The sequence below is a fragment of the Balaenoptera physalus genome, assembly GCF_965194825.1.
Source record: "Balaenoptera physalus genome assembly, chromosome: 3".
NCBI classification, from domain to species: domain Eukaryota; kingdom Metazoa; phylum Chordata; class Mammalia; order Artiodactyla; family Balaenopteridae; genus Balaenoptera; species Balaenoptera physalus.
Window position 1 is genome coordinate 82,484,351 of NC_138890.1, and position 15,017 is coordinate 82,499,367.

The 15,017-nt window shown below is 40.2% G+C and overlaps 1 protein-coding gene and 1 long non-coding RNA gene across 14 annotated transcripts in view; one reads left to right on the forward strand and one right to left on the reverse strand.

Moving 5' to 3' along the window:
• Positions 1 to 286: 286 nt before the first annotated feature.
• LOC309657863 lies at positions 287 to 5,856 on the forward strand. Its single transcript, XR_014261930.1, has 3 exons — positions 287 to 1,077; positions 3,088 to 3,196; positions 5,613 to 5,856. It is a non-coding gene; the product is annotated as an uncharacterized lncRNA (long non-coding RNA).
• A 431-nt stretch (positions 5,857 to 6,287) lies between these two features.
• Positions 6,288 to 15,017, reverse strand: part of ARL14EPL (ARF like GTPase 14 effector protein like) — a 32,933-nt gene continuing 24,203 nt past the window's right edge. For all 13 annotated transcript variants that reach the window (XM_082455845.1, XM_082455843.1, XM_082455854.1 and 10 more), the window contains 3 exons: positions 14,817 to 14,921; positions 13,090 to 13,229; positions 6,288 to 10,112 (listed from right to left, as the gene is read on the reverse strand). In XM_082455845.1, coding sequence (XP_082311971.1) covers positions 9,890 to 10,112; positions 13,090 to 13,229; positions 14,817 to 14,912 — 459 coding nt within the window. In that variant the 5' untranslated portion in view covers positions 14,913 to 14,921 and the 3' untranslated portion in view covers positions 6,288 to 9,889. The remainder of the gene's footprint in view (positions 10,113 to 13,089; positions 13,230 to 14,816; positions 14,922 to 15,017) is intronic.

Sequence of the window (15,017 nt, forward strand, 5' to 3'; positions counted from 1 at the left end):
TAGCCAGAGAGGCCCCAGTCTGCTTCATTAGAGCCACAGGTAACAACACAGGGTTTGTTTGACTCTTCTCCCCGTTTCCTCATTGTTCCAACCACATGCCTGCCCATTCTCAGTTCTAAATCTGGAGTCGAGGAGGTTCTCCTTTGTGATTTGAATAAACTATGGATTTTAGTTAATAATAATTTGTTAGTATTGGTTCATTAATTGTAACAAATATGCTATATTAATCTAAAATATTAATAATAGGGGAAATTGAGTGTGGGGTACATGGGAACCTTTTGTACTGTCTTTGCAAGTTTTCTGTTTTCTAAAACTGTTCTAAAAGAGAAAGTTTATTTAAAAAAAAAACCTATTAACTATTTGCAACTTTTTAAATTATAAAGGAAATACTGCTGTCAAAATGACACATATAAAACTTAAAAATATCATCATCTCCGTGGTTTCTCATAGCAGCACGACTAGATCACAGGGACCATTGGGGATGCTGTGCTGTGCAGCCCATATCCTCCTCCAGGAAGGAGGGCTATATTCCCCCAGCTGCTGGGAAGGTTGCTGGCTGACAGCTCTAAGCTGTCAGTGTTCTTCAGGGATCTCCTCACCTAAAGAACCCCACCCAGCTCAAGGTCACATACACTTCTCAGGGCAGCCTGTCTCCAATTTCAATAACGTAAATGCTCCCACCATGGCCTGTTTCGAGCTACCAATGTTTTGTCAATGAATGCACACTTGGGAAGAGATGTATGCAATCTCTCCTCTCCAGAGCTAGTAGGAGCCAACTCCAGCACACCACTGTGTCTCCCTGAAGTCAAACTGGGACAATGTCAAAGAACCATTTCAGCTCCAGAGCTTCCTGGGGCCAGCTGAGTGCTTGGTCTGACTGCATCACCGCCCACCCTCCCCCTCCATCGAATCCTGCTTTCTTCCCACCCCTTTCCAGGTGTTGAACTCAAGAGCCCTCCTTAACCAACTTCCTGCATGCTAATTTCAGCTCAGATTCCACTTACTGGGGAACCTAAGTTGCAACAGGGATTCTTACTGGACAAACTGATCAAGATTATTACTCAATGACTGCCTCAGGTACTTGAAGACAATTATGATGGTGATGATGATGGTAGAGGTGGTCATGGTGATGGGAAGACAAAGGAAAGGAAAAGTTTTTGTCTGATAGACTCTTGAATTTTACTTGAACAAGGATTCAGGATATTTGTCAGGTGGGACTGAAAAAATAAAAATGATAGCCAAACATCTTAATGAAAAGAATTTATGTTACCGTCTAGGAAACCCAGAGGACCTTTCATAACCACGCCCACTTTACTTTCACATTCCCCTCAACACGTGATCCATGATGTCACTCACCTTCAACCAATGTGCTTTTATCCAGCATCTTCTTTGTGCCAAGCTCTGTGCTAATGATCTGGTGTCCAAAAAACACAGTCCTCCCCAAAAGGAAGTTACTAACTAATGTGAGGTCTAAAAAAGGACAATACAAAGCAAAAAAGTGCCATAACTGATGTGAGTACAAGGCAGGGTAGATGCTCTGAATACACAACGATAGCCACCATTTATCAAGCTATGCTTACTGTGTGCCCGGCATTGTTTTAAATGCTTTGCAAGCATTGTTTCATTAAATCCCACAACAATCCTGTCGGCAGGTCCACTCTCACAGATAAGAAAACTCACAAGGAGAGTCTGAGTGGCTTTCCCACAGTGACTCAATGAGTGGTGGGTAGAGCCAGGATTTGGACCCCATGTGCTAACTCAAGACCTAGAACTCCTAACCACCATCCTGCTGAGGGATGGAGAATGATTGAGTCTAACAAGGAGTGTGTGATTGGGCTGAAGACAGAAACTCTGTAATGAAAGAATAAGAAAGAGACCACAAAAGAGACTGGGAAAAAACACTCAGAGAGGAAGGAGGGGAAAGAAACAAGGGTAAAGATGATTTCAAAAAGCAGAGCATGGTCAGCAGAGTCAAATACCAAGAGAAGGTCAACCAAAATAAAGATGTAAAGGTCCTTGGGCTTTAACCACGGTGCGGTCCTTGGAGATCTTGGCAAGGGAAGTTTTGGTTCGCTAGGGGGTAGGCGGAGCTGATCACAGTGAGTTGAGAAATAAGTAAATAAGTGACAGAGAAATGGACACAGTGAGTGTTGAATATTATTTCTAGAAGCTCGTCTGTTCGGAAAAGAGGAGGGGTCAATAGACACAGGTTTAAAGAGAGACCTTTCTACAATAGGTTTTGCTTTGGTTTTTCTAAGAAGGGAGCATGGGTAGCTCATGGCTGTTGAGTTGACTTGCCTAGCTTCTCTTCCACCTTTTTTGTAACAGCCCCTGATTTTATTTGGGCTAATCCCCTTCTCCCACTCTATGCTGTCTTGGTGGGACTGCTAATCTGGGAAGGTTCTGACCTACTGTAGGACCATTCAGCACTTTCCCAGGGACTGATTGACACCAGGACAAAAAATGGTTAGAGTTGATTCACCCACACAGTGATGAGTCCAGCTCCTGGTTAAAAAACCTACATGTGACTTTTCAGGCCTGACCATGGGCCATTACAAGAGCTCTCCCTGGACGCCTCATGGGAAGGCTGCCCTCCCCACACTGGTGCACAGCCAGGGCACTGTAATCTCTGAGGGGTGTTGCAGTCAAGGACTCGGGCCTCTCAGACCTGCACTTTGCACATTTGCATTCATCAATTCTTGGTGTCTTTATCTGAGGCCTTGGGCAGACCTCTGCTGAGCCCTCCTTATCGGGAAGAGGAGGGAATTCTGAAGACATCTTTCCCCGCTCTGACTCAATACCCAGTACTCATCCACTCCTAGTCCTCACCCCCTGGCCTCCCCATCCCAGGGTCCATAAAACTACAGGAGCATTTTGTTCAGGGCTTGTCAACAGTAAGATGCCCGCCATGACTGCAGTGATCTACCTGACCCTCCACCATGGGGAAAAAGGAACGGGGTTGGGGGTGGTGGTGCATCGTTTGGTTTTAGCCTCTTACTTATACGATCGCAGTAAGTGATTAAAAACTTAACTCTTTCCTTTGTGGCTCTTTGCTTTAATCGGCTGCTGTGACACCTGACAACTCAGCTCTTTCTCCCAGCTCAGCTAAGCTCCCGGCAACTGGTCCTGAGGACACTGTCCACTGTGCATTGCTCCCCAGCTCCATAGAGCTGTCCTGGCACCTGCTCTTCCTGAGGTGAGCTCTTGCACGTTTCCTTACATGGGGTGAGCCCTTTTTTGGCTTAAATTAGCCAGAACTGTTTGCAGTTGAAAAACCTTAGCTGACATAAGCATGTCTGTATGCTGATCATGGAAAGCCAACAAAGACTAAGAGTGCAGAGATATAGAAAAGAAAGAGGAGAAATAACAACGATGAATGGAGTGAGGCTCCTGAAGAATCAGGGGAAAAGGGATCCAGAGGTCATTCCAACCGACTGGTCCTTGACAGGAGAGAAACTTGTTTCACCGAACCTAGAGACACGGAGGCAAGAAAAGGATAGAGATTTGTCTGAAGACTTGGGGCAGGGGAGATAATCAGGATGTCAAAGTTATTTGTGTTGGGTAACCTCTATCATTTCTAAGAAAGAGGAAACATTGCTGAGAGGATGAAGAGGTGGTGAGTTTAAAAGGCTAAAGGTGGGGAAAGTGGGGGGGTGGTGGTGGGATGAACTGGGAGATTGGGATTGACATATATACACTAATATGTATAAAATAGATAACTAATAAGAACCTGCTATATAAAAAATAAATAAAATAAATAAAATTCAAAACTTCAAAATAAATAAATAAATAAAAGGCTAAAGGTTACAAGGTTGCCGTGGCGACAGCTGAGGAGCTCATTTGACCAAAGGATGCATTGCCATGGGAACAGGCAACAGCATCAGTCTGCTTAACTAGTACCTTCATCACAGACAGCTTGAGAAAGAGACATAAAGGAATTACACATTTTATCTGAAATATTTTCTAAACTTGATGTTTTTGCTAAAATGTAGCCTTTGCTTTCAGTTATAACTTTAAAGAAAAAAAACACCAGAATAAAAATGTACTTACGAAACTTGAAAGATTGTCAAAAATTTGGAAGCATTAAATTTGCAATAAACTTTGGGGGGAAAACCCAAATCTATTTCAATAGTGGTGTCTTGGTTTTGTTCTCTAAAACTTAAAGTACATATGAATGGCCAGCTGAGGGAGCCAAAACCATGCATATAACTTTTCTACAAAGCTTTTAGGAAAGTGGATTATTAAAAACTGCAAATGCAAATGAACCTCATCTTCCAAGAATGTATGCAAAAATTACAGAAATCATATAATTTAATGCTACTCTGATGCCAAGTACATTAGAGAAAATTTCAAAGCTACAAGGGGATTCTGAATCTCAAGTAGTTCAAAAAAGAAGCATTCCTCCCTCCCTCCCTCTCTCTGTTTCTCTCCTCTCTCTGGGGCTGGTTTGTAGTGACTCCCCAGAGCTAGGTCATTTGTATTCTATTTCAGTGGAAACTTTCTGTGAGTTGTATCAACACTTGTTCAGCTCCTGCTGCAGGGAGCATACTTGTTACAGGTGTGTTGACAAGAAACAGGACAAGAAGCTCTGGCTCAGACCTCTTAAGTCAGGCTTCAGGCATAACTTAGGAAAGAGAAGGGACGCATTTCGCGTGGAAGTCTGTTAAAAAAAAATTGCTGCCACTAAATAGAAGTGTCTTTCCATTTTCTGCATGATACCTGTGTTAGGGTATCTTGTTTATAAGCAAGAAAATCCAATTCTGACTAACTTAGTGGGGAAAGGAATTTACTGAAAGGATGCTGGTTTGTACTATCCTTTGAATAGTTTATAACTAAAATTTGGGGAAATATTTTATAATGAAAAATGATAATAAGAGTTTATTTTGAACAAACTTATGTTCATAAATTTGAAAATTTAGATTAAATGGATAATTCCTAGAAAAAATATAACTCTCCAAAATTGACATTAGGATAGAATAAAATAGAATATAACTGTTTTTACAAATGCATGTATTATTAAACACTTTCTTATAAAAACCAACCAACCAACCAACCTCAGACCCAAATGGCTTCACTGGCAAGTTCCAGCAAATATTTAAGGAATATCTGGAAACCAAAGTCATCTGAAACAAAGCCTTCCAGAGAAGAAAAAAGAGATAATAATCCACAACTCCTTTTGTGAGACGAGTATTACCTCGATATCAAAGACCACAAGGGATTCCACTTCCAGAAAGATGGGGTAGATGTGATAGGGACAGAGTAAAGGGACAAATTAGGTAATTAAGTAGTTAATCCCCCTAGGGGATTGTAAGTAAAGAAAAAAGTATGGGAAACCCATGTAAGTTAATGATCACTCAAGAAAGCAGGTTTGCTTAACCACACCACCAAGCAGGTCTGCTTAGCAAAAAAACCATCCAACAGAAGCATCAGACATGCTCCCAAACAATAGAACAATGGTGGCATGAGAATCACATCCTGCCCAGTGAGCTCAGTAAGTTAATGACCCCTGGGACATGCTCTCTGCACACATAAAAAACAATAATTTATTGAAAGGTGATATTTCAAAGTGAAAGACTCTCATTGTACTGAAACCTAAAATAATTTTTCCATAGTGCCATGGCAGTCCTGGCTTGACGATGTAGGGAGAAGAAAACTCCCCTGCCCAACCTGGAGGAGGAGTTGATGGTGGAAGCATGACATCTACTCAAGAATGAGGAAGATGGCCTTTTCCCTCTCCCTACATTTCCTTTGATTATAAAACTGTATCCCACTAAGTTCTCAGGGTGAAGCACCCTCTCACCCACCCACTTGTGAGTCTCACAAGTGTCCCTATTCTAATAAATCAGTTCTTATTTACCACTTTGCCTCTTGCTGAATTCTTTCTGCACTGAGACTGGAGCTCCTTGGAGCCCCCCCCCCCAGAACGCCACCTAGTGGTATCAGACGTACTTTTTTCCATTTCTTTCGGTAAGTACAGGTTAAAAGGTTAGACATGATAAATAAAACATAAGATGACTCTGAAAAATAGAGAGAGGAAGGCGGACAGGATAGGGACCTTGGATATGAGGAATGACACAGTTTAAGTAGCCTGGGTTTTCTTTCTACTTTATGTATCCTAGGTTAAAAAATTTTTTTTTCTTACCCATTGTATCCTTGGCACCTAGTAAAGTAGGTGGCAGATAGGAGGTGCTTGATGAATGAATGAACGAATGAATGGTCACTAAGTAGTATATCTATTAAGCATTCAGGGCCATTGAATTCACTGTCAAAGGAAAACAAAGTCAGTCTCTGATCTCTTTGAATTTATTATATCTGACCTAAGCATCGGCCAATTTTAAAAGAAGCATACAAAGTGTGGAGGGAAATTCTTCTGAAACTACAAACTATAAACACAAAATAAACTGCTTGTTAGACATGAATAGTGATGATAAGAGAGTCATATCCCTTGCACAGAGTGAAAAAAAATTATTATGGAAAAAGCAGAATTTCAGGAAATCTGTGAATATGAAAAAGAATATTCCAAATCTAGGATTAAAATATAGATTATGGAAAAGAAACAAAGTATGAAAACTGCTTTGGCTAGATAATATATTTGGAGTACTGTTCGAACTAACCTGAAAATTGTAGTCTGCGGTTATAGACACCACAGAGAATGAAGGAAAAAGAAACAGCAGAAGGGGAAAAAGCAAGATGTAGGGATATTCTTTTAATTATTTTATGCAAGATATAAGCTAACGTAAAGCACTCAATGCCTAGCATATACTAAGTGTCCATAAATACTAGACAATCAAGAAATCCACACATCAATGGCACCTGCTAGCAGAACCACTTTGCTGTGTTCCCAGGGGCACTGGTGGCAGTGCAGCCCATGTGAAAGGCACCCCTGGACATGTGCAGCCGATAGCCTGCGTAGCCAAACACTGCAGACCTGCTCACCTAAGTGTTTACGTTTCCAAGGCATTATAGAACTGCAATCCATGATAGCCACAAAATATCCAAGTTGGCAGTGTTCACTTTCCAGGAAAAGCAAATAAATATATAAAGGAGAGCTTAAATGATTTTTCTATGAGCTAGCATCCCAAGGTTCATACCTGTAATGGATCCAGGATACTGTATTGGGGGGTGGGGGGTGGGTGGGAGGTGCCTAAGGATTGTCTCAGACGCTGTATGCATTCTTTCTCTTACAAATCAGACTCAGATAAAGTATTCTGCAAATTGATGTGATACGGCATCCCACTTGTAAATCCTTGTGTAAAGGATTACTGAGTGACTTGTTTAAATCCTTCAGTAAATAACAGTTTATATTTAAACAACCTTCTGTGAAACAGCTTTCCTTGCAATTTCTATACATATTCATGAAGACACACTGTCAACATTGAAAGAAAGATAGCCACACAGAAAGAGAAAAAAATCCGATTAAAAAAAAAAAAATCCGATTACACTAAGAAAATTTCCTTAATGTAATCAGATAGTACAGCTATATTCCTTGTTAATCTGAATTTAGTTCAAATAACTAAAGAGCTTTGTTCACTTTGTGATAGAACCAGACACTTACAAAATAAATTTCTGACAAGTCACATAAATTTATTTTTGCAAGAATCATTTTAGTGCAGGAGGCTTTTTAAAAATGAACTGAATTGGCAGTAGATCAAGATGAAATACACTGGTTTATAAAAAAGGACTTCATCAAAGGTTTTACTAGGTTTCCATAAAAGTAGTATGAGGTGTCTGCTTAATAAATATGTGAATTTATTTTATTTTTTACTTTACTTGGAAAACTTACCAATGTAATTTGCCAACACATGTTTTAAATGAGATCATTTTAAATCAGATCCTCTCATCTAATGTTTAAGACAGTAGGAGGAGACAAAAGGGAAATATACTTTAATGTCAATTTGCCTGATTATTCTTAAATATGAAAATAAGTCAGCTATGATAAGGCAGTGTTTCTCAAACTTACCTGATCATGAGACCTACTTGGGGCTGCTTGTTTTAAAGTATGGATTCCCAGGCCTCATCCCTAGAGGTTCGAACTCCTGAAGTTTGGGATGGGGCTCAGGAATGCATACTATTAAAAGCACCTGGATGAGCTTTACAATCAGGCCAATTAGGGACATACTTGGTGTCATGGAAAGAACACTGACCTAGTCTTAGGGTTCAAAACACCAAGGTTGCCAGGGCTTCTGTTTGTCCTTAACAGAGTCATTTGAATCTCACTGGGTCCAAATTTCCTCAGCTGTAAGAAAAACAAACAAAACAACAACAACAAGACTGTTTTTAGTCTATAAACCCCATGAAGACCAGGACCAGCTGAGTTTTACTCACAGCTCCATCCCCGAGCCTGGCACAGAACAGCCTCTTGGTTATTATTTGTTGACAGATCACTAGTTAGACAACCTGTAAGATTCCTTTTCAACTTTAAAATTATATGATTCTAAAATAAATAAGTAAAGAAACAATTCACTTGGTCAGTCATTTACAAAACAACAATTATTCTCAAAACAAAACATAATATAAACCAAAAAAGGCTCCTACTCCTTTGGTCTCAGGGCTGTGCACTCCTGATGAAGCACTTCAAAGGATCTGACTTGGGTAATTTTATTTCTTCCTCCCAGGGCTGTGATGGTTAACGGTAGTGAATTGGAAACATGTAGCACAAAGTTGAGTCTGGAAAACTCAGTAAATTCTGTGAAAAACAGTCAGTTCTCCTGCTGCACATACAGGAATAGTGCCCTCACAGCATGCCTTGCAGGATTTTTGTTACTTTAGTCCCAAAACATACTGTCAAGTAACAAGTCTAGAATTATCAGGAACCTTCCCCTGCATGCGGATTGTGCAGTAATAAGTGCTTTTGAAACTAATTAGGCAGGAAAAAAAACTAACATTTCAAGTCCCCACACCAGTGGCATCAACATCACCTGGGAAATAAAATTCTCGACCCCTGCCCCAGACCTAATCAGAAACTCTATGGGTGGGGCAGAAAAATCTACCATACAACCAGTCTTCCAGGTGATTCTGATGTACACTGAAGGATGAGAACCACTGAGTTAGGGTAAACAGGACTCCTAAAAACAAATTCAAAGAAGGCTCTGTGGAAGTTTCTATAAACCTCCTACAATGTATCGGAATTGAAAAAGACCACATCATGTATCTAGTCAACTAGGTATCAATGAACTCAATTAGCCAACACACAACAATGTGCTTTCATATAATAACTTAAGTTTCCTCCTTTTGAAAAAATATTCTGAAATACTGATCCTGAAATAAAAAACAATGTAAACCACTGGATTTTAGGATATTCCAGTCCTAATGTTTCCATTTCATAAATAAAATACAAGTTTTTAATAAAAATATTGCCAAGTATTACATTTCATTTTAATATTATTAAAATATCAACAATAAAAAAATGAGACTGTGGGTATGCATGCCAAGTCACAAGGTTTTGGTTTTTATAAGCCAAATAACAATTCTGATTTAGAACTAGTGATGTGTAAGATTCTAAGGGGAACTAGCTATTATAGATGTATGATTCTATGTTCTATGTCACGACAAGCTCCCAGCTACAGAATTCTGAAGATCTTCAGACTCCATTTCCTAAAATACCAGCAAAGAGGAAAGGGATTTTAAATCTGAGACCAAAGTAGCGATGGAGGTGTCGGTGCTGATATCCATCTATAGGCACTCTCTTGGGTTACAAGGAGAGGAATTTGAGAGGTCACAGCAGGAAGGTTAGAGAAGGATGGCCCATTCCACACTGTTCTATGGCTTCGCAGAACATGAGTCTTAAGTACGTTTTTTAAAACATTTTCCCCCAGCCCTAAAATTCACCCAAGAGAAAGAGGTTGCCTTAAATGTAAAGAAGAAACCGATCAGCCCACGAGGGCAGCTCCTAGTCAGGAACGTTGAAGGGCAGCGTGCTGATGACCTCCCCAGACTCAGTGACGATGGCGTCGTAGACCCAGCGGCGGTTGCAGCGGCATTCAGGGCCACACTTGTTGGAGTTACACTTGGGGCAGGGGTAGAAGCAACCGAGGCAGTTCTTCTCCAGGCAATCGCACAGGTCAGCGTCGTTGCAGATAAGCCTGCCGCTTTTGTCGTACTTCTTCAGAACTCTGCAAAGGAAAAGAATGACACTAACAGGACAGTGCAGTTTTCCTTAACATTGAGAATAGATTCTTGTGTAGCAATCTTCCTAAGTGGGCTCCCTTTACTCTGAGGAAGCAGCAGCCTAGAGATGACCCAGCAACACTTCAGAATGCTATTAGGCAACATGTCCTGGGAAATTCAGTCAATATGCACCGATTACCAAGGCAGTCAGGGTTGTCACCTAGAGTAAGGCTTCATTTTTTCCAGCATGCTGGGGAATGTAATATCCCACCTAAACAAAGTTTGAGGAGTAGCTGATTAAAGGCTATTAAAATTTCCTTCTACAATTTTTTACTTAAAAATATAACCATCCTTGGGGCTTCCCTGGTGGCGCAGTGGTTGAGAATCTGCCTGCCAATGCAGGGGACACGGGTTCGAGCCCTGGTCTGGGAAGATCCCACATGCCGCGGAGCAGCTGGGCCCGTGAGCCACAACTACTGAGCCTGCGCGTCTGGAGCCTGTGCTCCGCAACAAGAGAGGCCGCGATAGTGAGAGGCCCGCGCACCGCGATGAAGAGTGGCCCCCGCTCGCCGCAGCTAGGGAAAGCCCTCGCACAGAAACGAAGACCCAACACAGCCAAAAATAAATAAATAAATAAGTTAATTAATTAATTAAAAAAATATATATAACCATCCTTGATGGAATTTCCCCTGATAAATTACATCCATTTTTCCTTTCTTAAGAAAAAGCACTATATACAGCTGAAACTAACACAACATTGTAAATCAACTGTACTTCAATTTTAAAAAAAAAAGAGAAAAGAAGAAGCACTACAGTGAATACAGTCACATTTTGAATGACTCAAGATAAGCATTGGAACTGTCCGTTACTATACCAATATCATTAAAAACAAAAACAAGCAAACTGAAAATTCCTCTGCTAATAGTCTCCTCATGCCACTGCTGCTGTCCCTTTCTGATTCTGTTTTTTTACCCAGTGTGGGGGGCAGAAGGTGTCATAAACTCTGAGCGACGGCAGGAAGTTCTGTACCAGTGAGTACACCGTACTTTGTGCCCCGACACTGCCCCTGTCAGCCTCTACAAGTCCAGGAAGCGAAAGGCTTTCACCAGGATTCTGCCACCTTCTCAAAACCAAACCGTCTTGAAATAAATCCTTCAGTACTGAGCTGCTGGAAATCCTGAGAACGACAAAAGTACCTGTGTAGAGCCTGTATCCATTAGGACCAGTTGAAGTCAGAAAAGGCTGTGAAGTTATGACCTTCTGCACCCTTGGCCCCCAAGCAGGCATAACACCTCCTTCCCTTCCTGTTAGGTAATGCTGTTCCATCCTCTTCCCTCTCCCAATAAAGCGGGGAAGGTTAAGGATCATTATGCAGACTTGCCTGATTATCTCACTGGAGCAGGACAGCCTTTCCGATGAGGATTTACATTTGAAGCACTTCATCTGAAGCATGAGAGCTCCTACACCCACCAGGAAATGCAGGTGTCAACAGACAAGGAGATGTGAAATCTATTATGGGAATGATGGGAATGGGGAGTCATGCAGCCAATAGAGAGCCCAGGTCAGACTCTAGCCTTCTCCCTGTGCCTTCACCCAAATACTCCGTCTTTACTCAGACATCAAGACACAAATCTTACAGTTTCCTGCCCATCTGATGCTATATTCTATATAGTTCTGAGCTATCATATGTACGTAAAGTGTACAAAACATACATGCAGAGATAAAGAATAAAACACACTTCCACGTATCCACTGCCCAGCTTAAGAAAGGGGTGTTGCGCCTTTGACACCCTCTTCATGCTCCATCCATTGCATCCCTCCACTCGGCCAAAAGGAACCACACCTTGATATCATAAAAATCATCTCCTTGTTTTACTTTTCATTATGCCATAGGTGTATGTATCTCCAAGCACACCACATTTTCCCTTCTGTAATTTGCTTTTTTAATTCTACATCGTGATTTGAGATTCATCCATGGTGGCACATGCAGCTGTATTCAGATATTTTCACATCTATATGTATTCCACTGTACAAATATACCAGCTACTTAACTTTTCCATTATGGGTGGGCATTTGGGTTATTACTATTTTATTTTCTTTGCCATTGCAGGGATGCTATGAATTTCTTGAACATGTCTGCTATTGTACATGTATGAGTTTCTCCAGGATATACACCCAGGAGTGAGTATGTTAGGTCATAAGGTACATAGGTAATGCCAAGCTGTTTTAAAACAGAGGCTGTGCTATTTTACACTTCATTCATGTCCCATAGCTTCATCAACAGTGATACCAGAAGACTGCACTCTTTGCCCATCTGGTCAGGGGGGCACTTCCCCATACTGTACCAATGAATAAGGTTTAGCATCCTGAGTGTTCACTAGCCTATTCTTCTATGAAATGCCTGTTCATTGTTGGGTTCGTTTTTCTCTTAGGATGTTTATCTTTTTCTTATTGATTCATATATATTTTAGATACTGATCTTTTAGATCATAAATAACTTCTCCCACCTTGTGATTTGTCTCTCATTATTTTTAGAGTGTCTTTTAAAGGGCATAAACTCTTAATTTTAATGTAGTCAAATATATCAACCTTTGCCTTGATGGTCTGCTTAATTTATGCCTCTGGTGTGCTAGTAATAATTGAATTTATGATACTTCTGTGCCCATCTGATACTTGAATTCATTCCCATGGTTATATTATTTCTCCTTCTAATGCACATCTTTCTTACTTTTAATCATCTCTCCTACTACAGCCATTACTCTAGTGCAAGGACTTCTGAAGCCTGTTTTTAAAAAACTGATGCCTAGTTGGGGATTATAGTCTATTTCTTGAAATTGCTAACTTCCAGACATAAGGGGTGATACTGTACTTTAGAAAATACATTTTTAAATAATAAAAACGTGGCAACATTTAATTGCTTTGTCAAGGAGAATTCATGCATTTTGTAATCCCACAGATTAAATATAATAAATCATGATCTTACTTGTACTTTACAGAAAAATACTCATTCATCTTTGACATTCGTGCTTTCTTTTTCTGCTGCCTTGTTTCAGGATTAAAGTCTGCTACCTGTGGTCCGGGATTTTGAAACGCCAAGCATTTTAACTGTCGCTCTATCTGTTGCTATGAAACAAATAAACAAATAAAATGTATTAGTAGTAAGAACTAGATAATTTTATCTGCTTTACACAGCATCAAAATGAAGTTTCTGTAACTTTAACCATAATGGCATGAAAGCTTAGTTGTTTTAGCTAGAGTAATAAACAATTTAATCAGATTAAGTTTCAAAAGATGATGTAAAATTTTTCAAATTAGGTCATTCTTTCTGAATAAACAAATACATAGTGTAAAACTATGTATAATAAAAAAATAAAAAAACAATCAAGGGGGAACAGAAGAATTCCCTTTATACCTGCAAAACACCCCTTGGCTTCTCAAATCTGCTGGGGATGAAAGTCAGAATTACCATTTTATGGTGGATAATGACAAGGGAGTAAAAGCCCTTCTGCCCAGGTAAAGTATCTCAAAACACAGTGAGAACACACGGTACACACAACCCTCCCCTTCAGCGCTCTAGGGCATCTCAGCACTCATTGCCCTGGGAGTGTGGACCCCATCAGGGCTCTGATGCGGAATGCAGCCACCTGAAGGATCCCCTCTCAGTCAAAGCCAGATTGCAAGAAGAAAATCTGGCTTGAATGACAAAATAGCGTGTTAGTGGAAATTTTCACAAGTCTCTGTTTTGGGATATTTATAATTCGAAATTAAATGGGGCCTAATTGGAAAGACAAGCAATAAAGATACTTCAATCAGTCCTGATAATTAATTTTGAACATGCAGCACATACGTCAGAAGTGAAGGGAATGCTCCTCTGAAGGATTTTAGAAGAAAATAATCTGAGTGGCCCCCAAACACTTAGGCTAACACATATATGAAATACTACATTTCGAAACCAAAGGGAAACTTTCAATGTATGAATTTCAAGGTAACAAATTAGTAACAGAATCTCAGGCTTTTCTGCAGTTTCTTTAGCTTAATAATAGTCTAGTCAGTCTAAAATAATATAGGTATGTTTCTTTAAAATTTCATTTTGGTTTGTGTGTATGGGTTTGTTTTACAAACAACCTTATGAAACGATTCTGTATTTAGGTATAGCTGTGCAATAAACACAACTTAGCATGATCTACTATTATTCTCAGTAGCAAAGCAAGAGTTTAGATGCCTCTGTTCAGATCTTGGCTCTGCCACTTGTTACTGGAGTGCTTTGAGCAAGTTCCTACTTCTTCTAAGCCTCAGTTTCTCCTTTTGCAAAATGGGTTAACAACAGTATCTTGTGATAAGGGTTAGGTGAATGAACATATACCAAGCTTTAGAACAGGTACTAGCATATCATGGGAAAAAAAAACCCCCAAGGATTTGTTAAATAAAAATATTTGACCATAATCTCTACAAATTTTCTACTCCAAGGGTAGGATTTTATTGCACAGGACTCTGGGTACTGAGAGGCACAGAGGAGATAGGTTAAGATGAGACCAGCTTCATGACAGCGGGGTGAAGACGAGGAGAAGCCCCATTAGCACTAAGGGGCAGAGATCCTTCCTGTGGAATCCTGATGGGGCCTACCTTCCCACCCAAATCTGGGGCATCTCAGAGATCCCCAAGTTGCAAACTCCCCAAATACCATGGAATCATAGTATCCACGAGCCATACCAGTTGCTTCTGTCCGATTTGACAGTTTTTCTCAGGAGAACTTTGACCTGCATGTCTCTCTTGCGTGGAATTGTTTTTTTCTGATTGTTCACTCATTTCTGATCACTAAAAAAAGTAATTGGAAAAAAGTAAAACGCATTAATATCACATATCCCAAGTAACTTAATCCTGTGACTTTCCTTCTCTCTCCCTACATCTTAC